We start from the raw sequence: 21,762 nt of genomic DNA on the forward strand, positions 1-21,762 counted from the left end.
CCGAGCAGTAAGTTTCTATGGAAAAAGAGGTGGCACAACAAATCTCGTGTATTATTTTGTTTCAGAGCTGATTATGGCTTCATGAACTTACAGCTTTGGGTTGTCCTTGGACCCGGTGGTCAGTGCAGGTGCGTCTCCAGCCTGGGTGGTGATCCCAGTTCGAGCGTACACAAGTTCCAGCTCCTTATGGTTCCTTCTCCCTTCTGGCAACTCCCTGACTGGTGAGAGAGAAACAGGCCAGGAGCAGGTTTGCTGATACCAAATGCTTTTTTTTTTTTTTTTTATTTTTTTTAGCATCACATGGGCTCTGGAGCTCTGTATAGCTTTGGGGGAAAAATATCACAGTATACCTTTGTTTTTATCATGACAAGTTAGTTCAGTGACAGTAACAGAATGTGAACGGAAGGTGGGAGAGACTTGCAGGTTCTTTGAGATTGCAGCCCTGAAACATACAGTTGCATGAGAGAAGGCTCGTGTTTGAGATAAGGTTGGAAGAGGCACAGGTAATTCAGCCAAAGGGTCTGTGTAGATAATTGAAACGCAAAGTATGTGGAGTCAAGCATCCACATGATCTATTAGAGACCTGTCCAGGCTTGATATTTGTTGCAGGCTAACTTGAACTAGTTCATGCTGAAGTTCCTTCCGTCAACAAATTAAACGTATTTTTCCAGTTTTTCAGAAAGTTTAGGAATAGGGAGTCAGGATTTTGTTAATGGAATAAAATACCTCTTATCGGTGTCCTGTGCTGCTCCACCTGTACAACCATTCCTGCTGCTACTTTGACTTCCTTTGGTAAATCCAGGCTGCCTGGTGCTGGCCTGTGCAGTTTAGGTCATGGAAAGTTCAGAGCTTACGATCGTTCAGCACAGGTTTCAGCACTCACGGTGTGCTGAAGTCTGAGGCTTTGGGAAAAGCCCCAGGAGCAACTATCCAGAACACTGTCCGGTGTGCAAGCAGCTGTCAGAGAGATTTCACAACAGGGACCTAAGCAAGTCTTAGATGCGTAACTGCTTCTTTTAAGTGCTTTATGGTGTGCGTCTGGATGGATGGAACTGAAAGAGCTTCCTTCCCAATGCCATTTTTGTGCCACTATAGGCACGAGGCTGGTACCCGTATGGTCCCTTAGACTTTGTGTCTTAGTCCCATCAACACCCTGTATAGTGTTGAGGGTTTTTTTTAAGCTTTAGGTAGACATCAGTAAACCTTCCACAGCGATCAATGAGCTCGTGCAGCACTCCAGGAAGATATTCTGCCCCTGAAAGAATGGATGTGCGGGTCCCATCAGGTGCTTCACTGTGGAGAAGTCAGATGTGCAAATCCTTCACCTCCTGGGCACTGTCATGTGCACAGGTCTTTTGATCCTATGAAGTCATGGGGAGTAAGGAATGGGAGAATAAGCCATTCCCAAGCATTTACAGTAGGGTAAGAACAATTCCAGTAGTTAGTGGGAGGAAGCTGACCTGGAGTACTTTATTCAGCTCTCTAGGTAATGTTAGACAATTCTTTCTGATTTACGCAGCCATAGCCTTCATTTGTTCTTGATCAATTTACAAAATAATTGTCTGTACCATGTTGTTAGGTACACTACTCCGCGAATCTTCAGAACATGGATACACAAAAGCAAGATACAGGACCATTTTTTTTTTGTCGGAAAGATGACAAGTTTGTTCATGGCCACCATCATAAAGGATAGAAAAAAAAATGTTTAGTGCAACGCAGTAACTAGTAATGCAGTAACAGATCACTAAAAATGGCAGAAATGATAATGCAGAACTGAGGACGAAACTTTCTGCAGGTAGAAGTTTTTTTTCAAAGAATGCTATTACAATAAAACTTACAAAACTTAGGTTATTACAAAACATCGTGGTAAAATTGTAACAGTCTTCACGATGAAACTCTCCTAAGACAGGATAAAACTGAAGGTGTTTTAGATGTTGCTGAAGTGTGAGACGGCAACATCCTTTCTGCCAACGGGTCGGTTTCCATCATCAGCTATGGCTTTCAGCAATACTTATGTGAAGTGACTGGTTTCCAGATGGGAAGCTCTGTGCACGTTTGTATTTTCAGCTATTTGAAGGGGCAACCTTTCCAGCAAAAAGTCGGTTTACTTAAGCAGCGTTGTGGGCAGAGGGAAATTTTGCCTTCAGCTGGATGAGCTGCTTAAGGGTTTTCACTCCATTATTTACCTTGTAAATTAGACTCCAGAAGGGAGAGAGGGTTTCAGATATTTGAAATGCTATATGCAAAAACCTTATACATTTCTCTCCCTTTTTTGTTTTTCTATTTTAATATTAAACAGCCATTTTCACTGCTGGTTCTCTGCCTTAGGACAGAAGAGCAACACTTGCTAGAAACAAAAGACAGGGAGTGGCAGCAGGGTGTGTCAACTAAAAGGCCAGAAGCCGATACAGAAAATCATTTACTGCTCCTCACGTTGCTGTCATGAGCACAGATGAAGTGTTGCAGTTCCTAAAATGAAAGGCAAATGTCCTTATTCAATAACGAGGTGGGTGAAGTCTCTGTGTTTCCAGCGAACCTCCTCTTTGAGCGGCCAACCTCACCAAGTTACGCCCTTTTCTTCTCTTCAACTTTTAGGCATGCTAAATTTCTTCCTAACACTTCCTCCCCAACTGAAGTGGACTTCTGCAGGATTCTAAAATTTAAGGAAAAAATTACGGAGTATATCAGTGATTAATTGGATGGACTCTCGCCCGGGGGGTTCAGCATCCACTCATGACTCAGCCCTCCCAAAATCATGAGATTGGCTTAGTCACTTATTTTTACTTTCTTTCTCCAAACACGTGCTGCCCTCATTTCCCTTCTCGCTACTTGGGATTTTTCGCTGTCAAATCCCTTGGCCCTTGAATCTTCGGGTGGTGGCTGCCTCCAACCTACCTGCCGGGGTGATGTCGGGCAGGTGGCCTTTGACACAAACCCCAGCATGTTACAGATCGTAGAACTGTAGAATCATAGAATCATTAGGGTTGGAAAAGACCTCCAAGATCACCTGCTCCAACCATCCCCCTGCTACCAACGTCACCCACTAAACCAGGTCCCGTGCGGGGCAGCCTGGCAGCTCACATCCCCCAGATCTTTCAGCACCAGGGTGACAGAGGGCCCTGCTGCCTCCCTTGGGTCACTCAGCGGGGATGGATGTTGGCTCCTTCCCACACAGGGACGAGCTGAGGGGTGCCCACGAGGGCTCACCCCTCGTGGCTGCTCTCCTCATGGCCACTCGCCTCATGGCTGCCCCCACAACACCCGAGGGCAGGACGCAAACCTTTCCAGTATCCCCCCACCGCCTCAGCCTGCCTCCCCCCATCCCCCTACCCACAAAAAGACCATCAGGCGCCTTCCTTCCCCCCTATATCCCCCAAACTCCTACGTGAGCCCCCCACCGCCATTCCCTCCCTCCCTCCCCTCAGCGCCGCCCCCTCCCTCCGCAGGCGCAGAGGCGCCGCCGCCCCCCCCTCCCCACTCCCGCCCCGCCACAGGAGCCGCCGCGCGTGCGCAGTGCGCGCCGCCCGCCCGCCCGCTGCGTGCGGAGCGAGAAGATGGCGGCGGCGGGGGCAGCGGCGTGAGGCGCACGGCGGACGCCGAGCTCCCCGGGGGCGCCATGGCGCTCAACAGCGCCCAGGTGAGGCGAGCGCGGCCCCCGGGGGCAGGCCGAGGAGGTCTCCCCCTTCTTCTGGCTCTCCGTAAAGGGAGCGGTCGGGCCCCGTGAGCGGGGAGCGTGGCGGCCGGGAGTAGGCCCGCGGTGATTGTGCAGCTTGGCGGGGGCGCTGCGGGGGGGTCCCGCCGCCGCCCGGCCCCGCTGAGGGGGGGGGCTCCGGGGGGCCCTGAGGGGGAAGGGGAGGAGGGGGAGGCCGGAGGGAGCCCCCGGGGGGGTTGGAGAGGTTGCCGGGCCCCTCCAGGAGCCAGCGGAGGGCTGGAAGGGGTTTGGGGCGGGATTTGGGGTGGGGGGTTTGGGGAGGGGGGCGCCGGGAGCTGGGGTGGGATGGGAAGGGAAGGGGGCGGTGAAGGGGGCCGTGAAGGAATTCCCCTCCCCCGCCCCCCCCAGCACGGCACTCGGTCAGGCTGCGCCCATCGGGGTGCAAAGGGCCGGGTGTCGCAAGATCGAGGCATGGGGACGCGGGCACAGAGGCCCCAACCCCAGCCCCAGCTGGGCGGGGAGCGGCCGGCCCCGGCCTCGGCCCCATTCCCGGCCCCGGCCCCATTCCCAGCCCCAGCCCCGTGTGCTCGAGGCACGGCGGTGCCTCAATGGGTTAAGTTCAGAGTGGCCTTTGTAAGGGTTTTGTTCTTCTTTTTTTTTTTTTTTTTTTTTTTTTTTTTTCCCCTCCCAAAACGCTTTGTAGCGAAAAGGTTAGGCACGATCTGTGGCGTGCGTTTGCAAGACTTGATGCAACTTTGGTTTTAGTAAATAATAAAGTTTAGGAAAGTTGCCGTTAAAAATAGTTCTGCTAACAAATCATGTACTTTCTGGTGGGGAAAAAAAAGAAATTTGTTTCAAACAAGGTGATGTGCTGTCCTGTACTCTGTAATTCTTCTGAAGGGTGATTAAGGCACGCACGTAATAAAGGTGCGTGTTAGTGGTGCTATGATTTTTCCTTAAAGAAAAGTTAGTGATTGATGAAAACTGACCTGAAATTTCTTGTCCAGTGGGATTTATTTGTGCTTGAGGGAGAGAGGGACCTGGTTTTGTTCATGTGGATGTTCACGGTGCAGTTGTATTGCTGGAGTTTGTTTCAAATTTAGTTAGGTAGCCTGGGATTACAATGTTTTGTATCCTTTAATTTTTCTTTCAAAGTGGAGGAAGCTCAGTTTTGCACATCAACTGCTCTAATTAATGATGTATAGAAACGTGGTATATATCAAAAAGATGTAGTGTCCAAAACAGAAGCTCTTTGACTCTCTTCTTTCCCCTCGCTTTAGTACTGGGCAGCAGCACATGTAGTCAGTTTGATAAGGCTGAGTTTTTCATTGCAGCTTTTTCCTTGATTTAGAAGAATAAAGCCAATTTTTGTGTCCGTACTTAATTAAGTTGCTGTACCTTGGAATGAAAAAGTTCAGCTGATGATCTAGTTTATGGTGAAGCACTGCAAAGCTGTAATTAAAAGTAGGCTGTACATTCATCTTTAGTTGTAACTTGCTCTATGTACTCTTCTAAATCAAACCATAGCTAAAGATAGATGGTTATGTCTTGTGAGGATTGCTGCTTCAATTTATATATAATTCAGGAAATGAATCTGTAAGATATCGTACAGTTAATGTTTTGTTCATGTCACTGAGCACAGCATATTTTTTTGTTTGTTTCATTATCTTTTTCCTAATTCAAATGATTTATTTAAGTACTTTCTGGGACTCATATGAAATCATATCCTAGAGTAATGAAGCGCTGTACTGCTGAATTAAGGTAACAATATTTTGGACTCTTCTAGATGGAGAACCTGAAGATAAGTTCAGGGATGTAATTTTCCTTTTTATTTTAGGATGGTAGTATTGAAGATCAGTAGAAAAACTTAAAGTGTTCTGATAAAGTTGTAGATTCGGAGCTCAAGAGTAACTAACGTCATTATGTTTGTCACAGTGCTGGCTTCTAGGCAGAACACAGAGGTTTGCTGTATGGCTGTGATTTGATAACAGCCATTTTTTGTCCCATGGGAGAAAGTCTTCTAGGAAACTGTGCTCTTCTGAAGAGTTGAAATGCATCGTCAGATTTCTGCTGGCTAATGGATTCATGAAGCAGCGTGCAGAACTACTTCATCGGTCGGTTTGTGTGTTGCAATGAATGAGTCGTGGAACATGACCATACCGTGTATTTTCAAAGGGGGGATTAATTTTGGTTGGCCGGCTGGTCAGCAAGCGTACGAGTAGATGGTAACGCAGTTCGGATAATGCTGGTCATTCATTCATACCTCCGTAGTCCCTGTCGTTTATTTCATAATCATTTAATGAGATATTAAAGTGTTGCTGTCAGTTTTCTGGGTGTGTTCTGAGTGTATTCAAAATTCTGAAGGCAAGCTAGAAGTAAACCTGTTGTGTCACTCCTGGTTCTGTGTGACACCACAGAGGGAGAGCTGAGTTAATGCTGGATGTAGTGGGAACCATTTCCCAACAGGGACATCTAAATTTTTCTTTTTAAAGAAAAATAATTAACAACTGTTTCCCTGATTGAGAAAAATAGTGCTCTGTAGGAACTGCATGCGGAGTTGTTTTAACTGCTTTCCTATCGTTTTGATAGGGTGAATTAATACAAACATTTCTAGTACAAATCTTGTGAAAACAAGGTGAGTAGAAGAAAGGATACCGTAGCGGAATGAATCATTTATGCTTGTTTTGTTCTTTCACCATTAGTGCAGTGTCAAATTAACTTGGTGCCATTTTAAAAGTACCGTATTACCCCAACGCCAGCTGAAGTGAAAACCAGTAGAGTTTGTGTTCAGAAGGAGCTGAACAAGCTGCTGAGCTGCTCATCCTCACCCAAGCCTGAGTCTGGCCTGACAACCAGAAGAACTGGAAGTCGGAGCATGGCATGCAGCCCGGCTGCCTGAAGTACTGTGCTGCAGACCACAGCTTTTACGGCTCCTTGCAGCGGTGCTCCCTCGTGGCCGGAGGCTTTGCCGCTCCCTAAAGCCAGCGCCGACTCTGGAGGGGTAAAAGAAAATCTATAGGCACGTGCCTTGTGCTGTCTTGGCAGTGTGCTGCCTGGAGTTTGTGAGTAGTGACTTTGATTAGGAAATTGATCTGTCTCAAAAATAATCCTTTAAAAAAAAAAGGGTTGTTACACAGCTGGAGGGGTTTCTTGTGCTAGCTTGCTTGTATCCGCGCAGATGTGTCTAACGCTGTGGTGCCCTTACAGACAGAAGGGTGTGAAGAGAGGGCAGCATAGGTTCCTTCTGTCGGGATCTTGAAACGAATGGAAAGCTCTGGGTTTGGGGAGCACTCCGAGCACAAAAAGTGGCCTTGGGCCAGTGCTGCAAGTGGATGGATTGAGAGAGAGGTGCAATCATCATCCTGCTGCTGCTGCTCTTGCACTCAGCTGCTTTTCCATGTTTTAAGGGGGTAAAGAGTCTGGATTCATGTCTGCCTGTTTTTAGAGCTCCTCTTTCCTTGCTGAGAACTGGTTGCTTCTCTCCTTGCACTGGAGCCATTGCTGCTGCAGCCAGCAGCTTTCCTCGGCGTCCAGGTCTGGGGAATTCAGGCTGCAACTGAAGCTGCGAGCTTAGGTAGCCAGAAGGTATCATTTGTCTCTGCAAAACGTGAATGGTGAATCCCTGCAGTGCAGTGCGTGAGTGTGGGCTGGTTAGCTTAAAAAAGGAAGTCTGGGAAAACTGACATACAACTTAAATTTGGAGCTGTGTGGCAGCATGCAAATAATAGAATGAAAACCACACTTCTTGTGAATCACTCCTGTTTATTCTGTGAATTTCAGAGTACAGCACTGATTCAGAGGCATTTTAGAATGGATCCTGCCATTTACCTATTAATAAATCCAATTTTTGTAGGCAGTCGCATAGACACACTGCTTTTTCCATTTGTGTAGCTGTTAAAATAGCTGTAAAGTTAAGTGGGGTTTTGCTTATAGGTAAACTAAGCTGTCTGGTTTCTTGTTGGGTGATATATGTGCAACATGCTGTGTCGTACAAAACAGGCAAAGCCCCTGGAATAGAACTTGCTGGTCTTGGGCCACTGGATTACAGTCATTTGTCACTCTAATGCCGTTTCAGCAATGTAGATGTTCATTTCCAAAGAATTAAACATGCTAGAACTGCGGTTTTTCTTTTTGATGGAAATGTTTTATGTGTGGTCATTAAACATACAACTCAGGATTATGGGACAAAGGGTTATGCTTCATGGTGAAAAATAGCTTGTGTGTGTGTACACATGTACATATGCACAAACACCATCATGAAGAAGCTAATATTTTAAAATTGGGTTTCTAAACCCTATTTTTATTTCATGAAATTGTAATGTATGGGTTTATTACTACGTATTTTAAGCGTTATTCCCAATAATGGTGCCGTGTGGATTAGTTTGAAAACACTTCAAGGATTTTGCTAGATCAGAGCTCATGGTAATATATTCATTAACACGCTAATAGAGTAAAACTTTGAAGTACATTAGTCTTTTTCATTTTGTATTTGACTCGCTAATACCTAATTTAATTGCAGATGTTCTTGATATTTTAAATACATTTAAGAACTTTTCCTCTTTGTTTGTGTAAGATCTATTAATCTGCAGTGCACATTGCAAGGGCTGTTTTTTCACCTATAGCGAGGCAGGAGGCAGTTTAAATCACAGTAGCCCTGACAAAGTAATTGTGTAAGGCTAATTTAAAGCATATATCCTATGGAAAAGTATTAAAAAAAGTTTAACACAATCTTAAGAAAGGCGTTCTTTGCAGTCCTACGATGGTCACAAAAGCGCAGTACAAATGAAAAATGTACAAAGGTGCTTCGGGGAATTTTGCTGTTTATAGCATTGTATGTGGATTTGCATGGTCTATGAAAGTTTTAAAAGAAGTATTAGGTGTTGTTTGTCTTGGAATTAAGTTTGGAAAGAAAGGGATGTGGATCAGCTTCCCCTGAACGAACTGGAAAACCCCTTCTTTAACTGTTTCACTTTGATAAAGGAATTGGGGTTCAGCTTTGAGCTGGAAGAGAAAAATGCCCTATCTGGAAGAAGAAACATCTTGTTTCAGGTTGCGTGAAAAGATGCATTTATGAAAAAACATAAAGTAGATTTTCTTGCAAGAATTGTGTATATGGAAGACATTTCTTTCTTTGTTTGAATGAAGCTGAGCATACGAGCAGAAATAGCCGTGTTGTATTCCCTCAGTGCAGTAGGCATGTTTTTTCATACGTTCAGAGCCTGCTGGAGTGACTCACAGGCTTCCTGCCTCATTTTTCCCCATGAATTTTGCAGGCTGGCGACGGATTTACAAGTGTAATTTAAAATACAGGAATCGTATATCCTTCATGCAAAGAAGTCAGGGCTTTTGTCATGAAAATGTTTTGTCTCGTTGGGGTGGGATTCCTTTGGAGGTAGTGTAGCAACGTGTTCCCCAGAGCGATCCTTACAGCGGCAAGGTAATGCTGCTGCTTTCACGGGTGCCTAACAGCGTGGCCATATGCACATACATATCTCAGTGGGAACTGGTACACAGCTCGCTCTTCAGACTGTGTCACAAAAACGCATGTGGTTGAGGTTGGTTTAAGATCACCTGATTTACAAGCAAGGAGTCCTGAACTGCAGACCAGATCGCCACGTACTGGATGACAAGAGAGTCTGGCAATTAGATTAATCACACCCAGAATATTTTGGATCATGCTACTTGGGAGGGGATTTGCTTAAAATTGATGCTCTACCTGTGCATGATGTGCGGTGGTGGTCTCAGTTTTATGAATAGGTGTGATAAAAGGAGAGGGAAATAAAGCAGAGAGAGAGAGAGTCGCAGTCAGCAGAAGTTCCAGCTGAACTGCAAGAAGAATCCCGATCTATTGAGTTCCAGTCAACCTTGGTCTATCCATTAAATCATACGGCCTCTAATAATAGCTGGTTGTTACCAAAGAAAGAAAGAAGTGATGCTATAAATGTCCATAAAACATGGAAAACCTCGCTGTTCCTTCACTGCCTTCAGGATAGAAAACTAAAGCTGCCACTGTTTGGAAAGTTCTGGGGAGCACTGTAGTTAATTGTTGTAAAACTGGAAGAAAGTCAAAGACAACTTACTTAGGCAAGTCTCAATACTCATTTACTTCTCAGCTAAAAGCTGTGATCCTGGGCTGTTGCCCCTTCACAAGTTAAACTTCTGTGAATTACAGATAGTGAAAGCTCCTTAACGAAACTTGGGACAACAACAAAGCATTTATAGAAGTGTTTGTGCAGTTAATGTGCTCTCATGGCAAGCAAGGATGAAATACATAAAATTACCATCCTGGAATTGCAAGCGACAAAAACTGTAAGCACAGCAGAATCATAAAAGTGTGAAAGAAGAGCAGTCAGCTTTCAGAGCAGGCCAAGTAAAGCTGCTGAGAGTGCTCACACCAACAAGTTTTTGTTCTTGGGCTCTGTCACTTTACCTCTGTCCTGGCGCAGCGCTGGGTTGTGGTGGTCACTTGTGGTGGTGCATGGCAAAAGGGGCGTTTCAGGTGTTGCCACAGTCCCTTGCCTTAATGGAGAGGATAAAAGCAACATGCTTGTATACGCTCAGTGCTAACCATAGTCATGGGAAGGCCATTACCGATTCTACTTTGCTGTCACTGCATCCTTAAAATAGAGCTCTTCCAGCGTTTTCCTCAGCATTTACTCCTGGAAGGATGAGGCCAGTTGTGCACCATTTTTTTCTTTCATTGTGGTGCTGCCAGCGATGGTTGGTCCCGGGATGAGAAATTGCCCTGGCGGGGGATCTCTTGCTGCCACGATGGCTCCTGGCCGTGTGCTGAGCTATGTGCAGTGTGACGGTGCGACATTTCCGCGGTAGCACGACTTCACAGTTAGTCTGAACTCTTACACTTTCTACAGCTTTAAATCTTCAGGTTTAGCTAAGAGCTGTGGTGTTTTATAGCAGTTTGCTTCGTGTACCTTTTTTTTTATTGGTGTTTGTGCTTCAAATTTATTTTACGACAGCATTTAAAAAATGCCTGCAATTAGTGAACAACGGCTGATTCGATTATCTTTGATGGCTGGCCCCGAGTAGAAGGCTGCCACATCTGGTCTGCTTACTGAGAAGCCAAAAGTTGCAATACTTGATAATAGCAGTGTCAGTACTTGGAAACTTAGTTTGTGTTTTCTGACTGTTATTTGCAAAACAGCCATTTCAGACAATAGCGTGAGTGACTGATTGTATTCACCAGCTGTTTTACTGATTTTTCAAGAATCTGTTTTCCTGGATTTGGGACCAAAGGAGTCATTGTACGCTTAGGTTAGAAGCATATTATTTCAAAAACTTCCTAAATCGGTGGTGTTTGAGAGCAGAAAGTGCTATGAATTCACAGTGTGCGGGCTGAGACGCGAGGGTTTGCTCCCAGCCCAGCGGTGCCAGCCTTGCAGATCAGATGGCATTTTGGTGGCACACACATGAGGTGCCCCCACTGCTCCCAGTCCTGCACAGCGACGCGGGGACTCTGCCAGTACAGGAGGTGTGCTCTGATCTCCCAGGGTCTTCGCTTACGCAGTAGTCGTTCTAGTCTAGGTTCTCTTCCCCGGGAAGCAAGATACCAAAATTGTCTCACCAATTTTGCAAAAGCATTGGAAGTACCTTGGGCGCTCTGTTTTGCATTCTCTGCACTCGTTTGTGCAGAAAAAAGCTGGCAGGGGATCTCGTATGAGGGAAGATGTGAAGTAGCATCACAGGCAGTGTTGCTCTTTTGAAATGAGGTACCTAAAAATGGCTTGAAAATCAACAGCATTATCATACAGTGAACCTACTGCCGTATTCATACCCGTTTTTTAAGGCTGCCGTTTAAAAATACGGGTGTTTAATGCGCTGACTGTCTGGGATTTAGTTGCGGCGGTGTACAAATCTGTGAATGCATTCTAACAGCTATCCTGTAGCTATATAAAGTTGTGTTGCAGCTACTTAGGCTCTAAAACCATCCTCGGAGGAGGTGGCAGAAGTGGCGTATGTGTGGTGTCCCAGTTTTCATTTTAACTATTTTGCACTTTAGCAGTGCAAAATAGAAAACTGCTGCCACGGGCAGTGCCACGTTTCTGCTGCCACTTCCCTACCATGTGTCAGGATGGCAGAGGAGGTGGATGGCTGCGTCTGGACTGGGAGTCAACATGATAAATGGTGTCCTCAGCCTCTGTCTGCCAGGGGGGTGGATGGCATGTGCATTTGTCACCTGCTGAAGTAGCACAAGGGGCTGGAGGTCCTGCCGAGAGAAAATGGAAAGAACCTCTGTAGAATTGCTGTCAAACTTCAGCAGGATTGGAGGGTTGGCGTTATTAATGTGGTTGTAATTGTTTCATTTTTGTGACCCCCCTTGAGTCAAATCATGATTTTTTTTTTTCCCCAGATTGTTTCATTTTTGGCTGAGATTTTAACCCACTTTGGGCAGGTCGCAGCTCTGCAGAAAGAAGAGTCTCCCTGCTCCTTGCTCCTTACCACTTGCGCCTTTTGCTTGATACTGGATCCTCCCCTGGGTTCCCCAACCCCAGTGCAAAGAAAAACCATGGATAGTTTTCTCTGTTTGAGTGTAATCATCTTGCTGATCTGTTCAGTGTGTGCCAGCACTGGCACAGGAGAAAAGGTGGGACTGTGCGTCCAGCTGGAGGAGAGGAGAAGCTGTGGCCATGCTTTATGAAGCAGACGGCTCCTGGTTTAACGGTCAGGCAGCCTTTTGTCTTACTGTCACTGTTAAATGCACGGTACTGTGCCACGTTAGTTGGTATCATTAGCTTTGGCCACCAAGAATAATAATAATAAAAAAAAAGACAATGCAGTTGTGGTTTTGATAGGACTTTGCTCTGCATGTAGATTAATATTAAACTGCTTAGGTTAAGGCTCACCCAGCTGAAGCTGTGAGTGCTGAGCACTTCTGAAATGTGGGGCCGGGATGCTGAGCTGGGCCTTCAGGAGAGGTGTGCAGCTGGTGGCTGGGCTCGACTGCCTTCCGAGGGAGCTAATCTGCCCTCCTGTCAGGTTGGAGTCCAGACAGCTAATTTTTACCTCGCCTAATCTTAGCCATCTTAAATCCTGCCTTGAGTAATTGCTTGTGAAAAGCGCTGTGTGGGTGACTCGTTCAGCTGTGGTGCTGTTACAGATGGATTTTAGTTTTCTACAACTACAGTTAAGCACAAGCTATCTATTCTTTTCCCACTTTTTCTTTATTTCCAAATTCCTCTTTTAGCTCTCTTGACAAACTGAAAGAGCAGCAGTCCCCTTACTGCCCAGCATGGCATCTCCTGGGACATCTCCTGGACTGCGTTGATTCTGTGAGGCATTAGTCCTCTGGGAAGGTGTCAGCAGTGGAAATAAGCAAAAAATATGGAATATATGCAACTGGGTGAGCAGAGTCAAGTGAAGATACAAGCCGTTTTAATTTTTGCACAGCTTTGCATTGAGTACTTGACCTTAGAAGTATAACTTTTTGGTGTGTTTTCCGTGTCTTAAATACCAGGGTGCTGTTTGGAGCCTTACCTGTAGCATCTGCGAGGTGAGCACCTTTACCTACAGCTGCTATTTAAGCTCATGGAGCAGTTCATAATAGAAGGAACGTTATTAAAAGGATTCAAGATAAACACTGCTGTAGCTGGATTAGAGAGGCTTCTGACAACAGTAGAAGAATGACGTGATTCCAGAATTTTGGGTGAGAATTCAGTGTTTGGAATGGAGAAGGGTCTGGCAGGCACAGATGAATTTCTTTCAATTTCTTTTTTTCCTTTTTTTTTTTTTTAACCGTGCTGTCCCCACCAATAACATCTGGTCCCATGTCTTCTGTTCATTTAACGCTTGCTTCCTCATCTTTGGCCTCATCAAGCCAGTTGTAATCTCCTTAAACCACTTTAAAATGTGCTTATATTCAAACTTGTTTGATTTCTTAAAGCTCAGGGCCGTGCTGGAGATTTTCTTCCTATAACTCTACCTCTCTTTTTTGTTCTTTAATAACTTCGATAACATCTAGATGCATTGGTTTTGATTTTTTTTTTTTTAAATCATCGATTTGAAGGATAAAAGTTGCCCATGAGGTAAATGGAGGTAAAGTTAGCACAGAAGAAGGATGGATTTCTTCTGCCAAGCACCTCTGAAGCTCCCTGGCCGGCAGCCACTCTGGGGAAAGGCTGGCTGGGTTCTGCTAACCCAGAGCATCCTGTGCAGGCTCCTCGATACCAGGAACTCCTGGATGCTAGGCAGGGTGGCATATGTGCTGTCCTTCCACCTGGAGGAATGGAAGGAAGCTTGTTGAAAACAATCCTTCCAAATCTCAGCTGCTAAATAAAGTTCTGTAAACTTCAGGAACGTGCCAGTTTATATCGTATGTCTGGAATTTGGGTGGACTTCTGTGAGTTGTTCAAAGACAATTTGCTATTTAACGTGGCCAAGACAGCATTCTCCAGATGCAAAACCAATTTTACTGCTGTGTTCTTAGAAGCTTGTTCTGCTGTAGGTATGTGGCACAAAAGGTTGCAGCCCTAATGATTTAGTCTGGCAGAGAGAAATGGTTATCACTGAGGTTTTTCTGCTGGGAAGTATTAGATAAAATTAGTAAGAGATTGTTTTGTCTGCCCCACCTATAAGAAAATAGCGTTCGAGTGGCTGTGTTGTTGAAAAACTTCATGTTCCAACTTCTCTCTCCTCAGTGCTTATCGTGTTATAGTAAATCAGAATAGTCAGGTCTTAATTTTTTTGTTTCTCGTTATAGGAAAAGCTCAGAATTTGCAGACTGGATACAGTAACTTGTTTGCTGCAAGCAGAGCTCTGAAGTAAATGTCTGCTGATTGTGAGCAACCAGCTCAAAGCTGCTGTTTTGAAACTCTTTGAAATGTGTGAAAGTGGAGGCTTAGCGTTCATGTTTTACCAACAACTGCTCTTGAATTCAAAACTGAGTAAGGACCTACCTGCCCGCTTTGGAAGCATTTATTTTTCTCCTGCTAATTGCAATGACTGCCTGCTTGGGGAATTCAATAGGAAAGAATTTTTGTGTTTGGCTCATGTTAGGATTGAAGAGATCACAAGAAAATAGATTGGAAAAAGCTACTTCTGTGGGTCACAGGCAGATGTTCTGTGGGCTTGTACTGACAAAGCTGCTAGTGTAGGGGTGTCAGAAATACTATCTTTTGCTCTCCAGAGTTTGGATGTGATCAGCTCTGGCAGTTCAATAGTTATCTACCTTCCTGCAGGCTGGAGAGCTCTTACTGGGTCCTGCTGCTGGAGTCCCAAAGGTGCTGTGCTTCCCTGCCACTGCTCTTCGTGTAGCATGCTTACCTTGGGCTCCCGGGGAGGGCCCTAGGAAGATCTTTTCTTCTCTTTGAAAGGGAGTGAAGTGAGAGTAGCTGATGTTCTCCCACAGAATGCATCCCAGAATTAAAAAGTATATAAATGATGGCTATATCCTCCTGCCACTGGGCCATTGCTCTGCGACCATGTGAAAGTGATAAAGGTGTGTCACCCTCTTCAAAAACAGAAACGTCCCCTCTTTACACTAGCATTGCCTAAAAAAATATGGTGGCCATTGGTTTTGGGCCTCGTTTTTGTGGGACAGAAGAAAAATCTCCACTTCATGGGCAGCTTCCTTGGACCAGTTGCTCTTTGTGGGAGCTTCTGTTTGGTTGAAATGGAAGAACTCCAGTAAGTACCTAATTTTTAGTAAGAAAAAGAAGAGAGCACATGAACAGAAGTTGTTTTGGTGTAAGAAATGAGCTAGGGTTTTGGCACATTTGTCTGATTATTGATCAGTGCATTGGTCTTATTTAAAATGTTAGGTAATTGATGAGAACTAATTGTTGTGGAAGAGCACAACCGGCTCTGCTTTTGTGAATTAAAATCTTCACAAGAAACTCAGAATTGTGCCCCTGTGATTGCATAAGGTTGTAGGTGCCATTTGTTCATTAAACCAGCCCTTTATGAACTCTGGAGGAAAGTGAAATTTCACCAATTGTGCTTTTGTACCAGTCAATGATCTGTTTTTTCCTGTGATCAAAAAATGAGCTTTTGAAAAACTATCATCCCTTTTTTTTTTTTTTTTTTTTTTTTTTTTTTTTAATAAATAATGGAATAAATACTCCCTAGATTAATTCAAGTAAAATGTGTGCAAAATGCCTAACAATATTCATCTGGAAAAATTCTATAATAATATCCCAGAAACCCAAATTGGAAAAAAAGGGAAAGTACAGCCATATACTCTTGGATTTTTTTTTTTTTTGAGCCTGCGATTGCTCAAATGGCAGGCAGGCAGAGTTGCACTGACTCATGGGTTTAGCTGACCTACATTTACCTAGCTCTGATCTTCCTCTGGGCACTGTGTAGATTTGTTAGCGTTCTGGTTACGGGCTGCAGGCGAGCGAGAGAGGCCTGTAAGCGGTGCAAAGAGTTTGCTCACAATTTGTTGGGTTTTCGACTGTTACAAGCTTTAATGTGCAGCCCCTCCACCCTCAAGTAGAACTTTATTCCTGTAGTGTTTGTTGATAAAAATGGACTTTCCTCTTTTGTTAATACAGAGAAATAATTTCAAATTAAGTCTTCTATTTTTGTGCAGTCTTTTTAGAGGATATATCACTTTTCAGAAGCTGGTTTGTCTAAAATATTTCTGTTTCTGCTGTAATACCACCATAAAGACGGACAGTGGTTTTTGTAGCTTCTGGATGTGGGAGTTTGTCTGCTTTTATGAGCATCTTAGCATTATGTTTCACGGGATTTGAAAGTTCAGAAAGCCTTGTATCAAATAAAGTAACAATCCATGTACTGGGACTTAATGGATTTCCGTTTCAAAAGGAGGGAGGACCTGAAGGAAGGTTGTTTTTACCTTCATCTTCAAGAAAAAAAGAATTGACAAATCCTGACAAAGTGCAAGCGAAGTAAAGGATGAGAGAGACCCTTCATGTCCTGCAGGGATGCCTAATGTAAGAATATTTTCTCTACTACTAAAACCCACGTGCCCTCGGACACGTGGCTTTCCACTGCTGCGCCTGTCCACATGGTTCACTTCCTTCCTCCGCTCTGGGTCATTCTGGTAGCTCCAGGAATAACCACGCTTTCTAGAAGCATCTCGATGAGCGAGATTGTACAGCTTATGGTATACATAAACTAGTTTGTCAGTTTATACATGAACTAGTTTTTACTTGTCAGGCCTTCTGCTTAGATACACTTGAATCGTTCCTTGTTGCCATTAAAAAAAAAGCTGTATTTTTAACTCCTTTGTGAAAAAGCCGTTGAAGTGGGAGTATTTGCAACTTAAACTAATTTGACTGGAAGATCTGAAGCTGTTGGTTATCAGATGAAAGCCACATTAATGCTTCTTGAAAGCAAAAGCTGACACTTCATTTTCCTAGCTTTCTCGTTGCACAGGTGATGCCGAGATGATGATGCATGAGCAGGGCTATTTCTACCCAGTTTTGTAGGACAAGCAGCCGTGTAACGTGCTCTTCCTCCTTGTGCTCCTCCGGAGAGCGTTCATGTGGCAAGACTGGAATACAGTGGAGGTTTAATTCCAGGTGCTGGGGTAATATTTGCATTCGTTTTGTAAGTGGTTAAGGAGAGCACAGCAAGAAAAGTTGGTGTGGAGAGAGCTTGCAGGTCAGGCTGTGTAATTCTTTGCCTTTCTTTTTTTGTTCAAAATGGCATAAAATCTGCCAGAATACAGATGTATTTAGTTCAACTGTAATCTAATTGTAGAGATTAATTGAAAAAGTGAGTTTTTCTTGTCAGTTGGTGGTGTTTCAAGTGACAATTAGGGGCTTTAGGGATGTTGCTCTAAAAAAAGTGTTTAACATGAGAACTTTGTGAGGCAGGTACTTGACAAAAGGAAATGTGATCCCTCACAGCATGGCAGGCTGAAAGCAAAAACCAGTGAAGCCAGGCTTGCTGTGCGTTTTGGAAATCCGTCCTGCTGTACCAGCTTCAGTGGGCTCATTCATTCAATACACTTAACTTATAGGAAAAAAATAATGTAAATGGGATCTTTAAAAAGAAAAAAATACATCTGTCTAGTACTTGTATGATATTGTAGTCTGTCACAATTTTAAGTCCTTGAAGCAGGAAGCAGAGGTCTGGGGTTTTGATGTCCCCTTCTCAGATAGGAAGGAGTTCAGAGTGCAGTTGTACCTGGTTCTTTGAAACCTTTTCAGGAATTTAGTAGTATTTTTTGACACTATCCAAAGCTGTATGAGAATGTTTCAAACCAATCCCAGAACTGTAATTGCAAATAGGTGGATAGGTGGAAATAAAGCAAATAAATCTGAAGTACTGATAATAGAAGTTTTCATTAAAATCTGGAGCACCCATGCTGTTAGCAGCTTCATGTGGAAGAGGTGCCATTTCAGATTTGCAGAAAGTATATTTCATGCTGCTTTGATTTTTGTCACTTGTGTGCCAGTTGTGTCAGTGTCTGAAAGATTTCCCATCATGCCTTCTGCTATCTTGTTTATATGGTTAATAACCTTAGAATTAATGGCAAAAACGTCAATTTCTGCTCATGCACTGTAGGGAAGGCGTTTCGCTGTGCTGGTATGCGATTACTTACGTTAGCTAAAATACTGTTTGTTTTGAAGCGTTTAATAACGTATTGTATGTGTCTGGCAGATAGTCAAATTGGTTTATGGTTGTGAATTCCAGACTGGAAGGGATCCATCCCTGTGTTCAGGAATTGCTATTTTGTTTTTCCATTCCTGAGGAGAGGTTTGGAAACACTGACGAGAAACTGGGAAGGTGGCAGAGAGGGATTTATTTCTCCCAAGAGTTCCACAAAGTCTCCTCCTCTCCAGCCCCCTGCAGAAGAGACTATTATTTTCCATTTGTTTTTCTAAAACAGCTACAAGTGGAAGACAGTTGAAATTTATAATACAAGGCTGTTTTCACATTGTTCTTTATCCATGGCAGAAATCAAGCTCACTGGACGAGCAGGAGAAACGCAGTGCAAAATACCTGATCACTAAAACGGAAGGGAGGATTGCTTGCCGGGAGCTGGAAGAGAAAGCTTGTACGTAGGTTGCAGAGGTAGTATGCAAAGGAGGGGGAGATCAGATTTGACTCTGAATTAAGCCTCTTAGGGATTACGCATCTGTAAAAGACTAGGGGCAACATTACATTAGGAAACTTTCAAAACTGTCCTCTCAATTTTTCTCCCAACTCTGGTGTTGGCAGAAAACTAGACTCTCCTCCAACCATTATTTGTGCTCTGCTTTGTGAGTTGCCATTGACATCATCGACTACTAACTGTTCACCATGCTTTTCAAGCAGATGCTCTTGTTCAGCAGCTGAAGATACAGATCAAGATAAATTTTTGAAATAGGCAGTTGAGTGCTAAACGGTATTTTTGCTTAATTATTTTGAAAGGAAATTTGTGAAGTTCTTGGAGTAATTAAGCTTTATCTTTTCACTGATAGTATCTTGTAATATTTTGGGTTTGTGCTTTGCCATACGTGCTTCAGTTGATGTAGTAAAGTACATGTATTTTGTTAACTGCTCCCCTTTCTATAGTCTTAGAATTGTAGCCTTTTACTATTCAAATACCCAGTGCTTCTAAAGTACTAGCATCCCTTTTGGTAAACTAATTTATGTAATATCACTTTGTTATTCTGTGAAAACATGGAGGGAGTTAGTATGAAATTTACGTGGGAGATGGATTTAATTAATGTGCAAGGAAATAAGATCCTTTCTCATCTCAACATGACCTTTTCATCCAAATTTTTAGTATTTTAATTTTTCATACCTTAATATTTGACTTGTAGACTTTGTGAAGAGGCCTGAGGACTAAATGGTGACCTAAGACAAATGATTTCCGTGTGAGGCTGCACCTGCTCCCCGTTCTAAGCATTGCCACAGCGCAATGTTACCTCTGAGCAAGTCAGGCTCGCTGCATCAAAGCTGGGTGTAAGCAGTCTGGGTCTGAAACCCCTTTTCCTCGGAGCTTGTGTGGTGAAGTCCCAACCAATTTATTACCTGTGAGCAGGACATTGAGGTATTGTGAACAGCGTGGAGTTGCAGAGATTGATGTGGTGTAGGGCACGTTTGAAGGAATCATAAGTCAGTGTGTCTGATTTCTGGGCAGGTACACATCAGAAGGTATTAACCTTGGAACTGAGAGTCTGAAACAGCTTGTAGAAGTTTTATCAAGTGTTAGTGTATGCCTCTTGTCTTCTAAACGTTATGCATCGACTGTAGGGAAGTTCATGTTGATTAATGGGTAAATTGCTGTCCTGAGTGCTCAGATGCTCTTCAGCTAGATACGACTGATGAGGATGGTTTAGAGAAACTCCAAGTGCTGTGAAGTGCCAGCATTACAGGCCTTTTGCTTGCCAGTGTTTCATTTGCTGTAAACTAAATGCAAACTATCATCTTAGTGTGATTTTTTTTTTTTTTTTCTGTCTGGGTAGGTGCTTTGTTATTATGATATGGACAGTATCTAAGAGTGGAGGGATTGATGTTGGGAAAAGGCATTTCATCTTAGGTTGGTTATGCAGAACTTCAGGCATTAGGGTAACAAAATTCATCAGAGCAACTGTAATGAAATTGATTTTTTTAGACCGTGTATTTTTCTGCACCTAGGCAGTTTCAGTTCCCTGGTTCTTCTGTTGTGAGGTGTAAATATTTGTGTCGTTTTAGAAGGTAACAGATCATGTGTAGGGCTTGTATGAACTGATGCAAAGCCTCACCCTACATTTGTTGGGTTAGAACTGGTCACGGGATGAGCTGGAGCTCATGCTGTGGATACCTCTCCTGGGAATTTTAAGGAAATCCTTGGTATGGGGTTTTAGAGACTGATGTAGTTTGCTAATGACACAGGAAGAGTGGGGACTGGGATGCAAAGAGGTGAGATTCTGGCTTCCAACGCACAGGTGTCCTGGTTTCAGTTAGGACAGTTATTTTTCCTCCTAGTAGCTGGTAGGGTGCTATGTTTTGGATTAGGATGAGAAGAGTGCTGATAACATGCTGATGTTTTAATTGCTGCAGAGCACTGCTTATACTAAGCCAAGGACTTTTCAGCTCCTCGCTCTGTCCTGCCAGCGGGCAGGCTGGGGGTGCAGTAAAAGCTGGGAGGGGACAAACCCAGGACAGCTGACCCAAACTGGCCAAAGGGGTATTCCATACCATCTGACGTCATGCTGAACAATATATAGGGGTGGCTAGCCGGGCTGGGGGGGCCGGCTGCTCGGGGTTGGACTGGGCATCGGTCAGCGGGTGGTGAGCAATTGCATTGTGCATCACTTGTTTGTACATATTATTATTATTATCATTATTATTTTCTATCTTAATAAACTGTCTTTATCTCAACTCACAGGCTTCACTTTCCCGTTTCTCTCCCCCATCCCAGAGAGGGAGGGGGGAGGGTGAGCGAACGGCTGTGTGGTGTTTAGCTGCCAGTCGGGTTAAACCACAACAACAGGTCATTATGATTGCCAATATCTTTATAAACTTTACTAGGAATTTATTAATTGCATAGAATACAAATCCTTCTTTAACAAAGATCCTTCTCTTTTATTTGTAGTATATTTTTGGGGAGTTCAGCCCTGATGAATTTAATCAGTTCTTTGTGACTCCACGATGCTCAGTTGAGGTAAGATCTACTTTAAAGATTTTGTTTAGAAATAACATTTTAAAGCTACATGTATTGTAGTATGTTACAATAAATGTGTAAAATGTTCTATTTGAAGTATAGCAATGTATTTTTTTCTTATGCTCTTAGCTTGCTAATTTACAAATGGAAGATACTCAACAGGAGTCTTTTCTCATGTAGCTGGATATTAAATCCATTTTTAGAAATAAGAAATGAATTATTCTGTCTTCTTCATGCCATCTTTCAGAGCTGGAATAGCTGACATTGTAGTGACAGGATGTGGAAAAATGAGTTATCCAGCCCTATTACCTCAGCTTTGATTTGCCTTTTTTTTTGTTAGAGGTAGATATAGAGAACTTTTTCAGCAGTGTTCTTGGTTGTAAGGTGAGCTTTTAAATCTTTTGAGCCTTTTGAAGCACAGGTTTTTGTAATATGTTTTGACAGGTGGAACGCTGCTAACCATCAAAGCTAGACTTAAAAGGAAGGCTGTGCATGAGGTCTGAGAAATGAGAAATTAATTTGAACTGTGGATCAATAATGAACTAAT

General features: G+C 43.6%; 1 protein-coding gene across 1 annotated transcript in view; it reads left to right on the forward strand.

The window, feature by feature from the left end:
• The first annotated feature begins 3,469 nt into the window (after positions 1-3,469).
• USP10 (ubiquitin specific peptidase 10) overlaps positions 3,470-21,762 on the forward strand; it is a 49,941-nt gene continuing 31,648 nt past the window's right edge. The window contains exons 1-2 of the mRNA XM_035336507.1: positions 3,470-3,637; positions 21,147-21,215. Of these exons, the coding sequence (XP_035192398.1) occupies positions 3,617-3,637; positions 21,147-21,215 (90 nt within the window). The 5' untranslated portion in view covers positions 3,470-3,616. The remainder of the gene's footprint in view (positions 3,638-21,146; positions 21,216-21,762) is intronic.

Source organism: Oxyura jamaicensis, chromosome 11 (assembly GCF_011077185.1).
Source record: "Oxyura jamaicensis isolate SHBP4307 breed ruddy duck chromosome 11, BPBGC_Ojam_1.0, whole genome shotgun sequence".
NCBI classification, from domain to species: Eukaryota; Metazoa; Chordata; class Aves; order Anseriformes; family Anatidae; genus Oxyura; species Oxyura jamaicensis.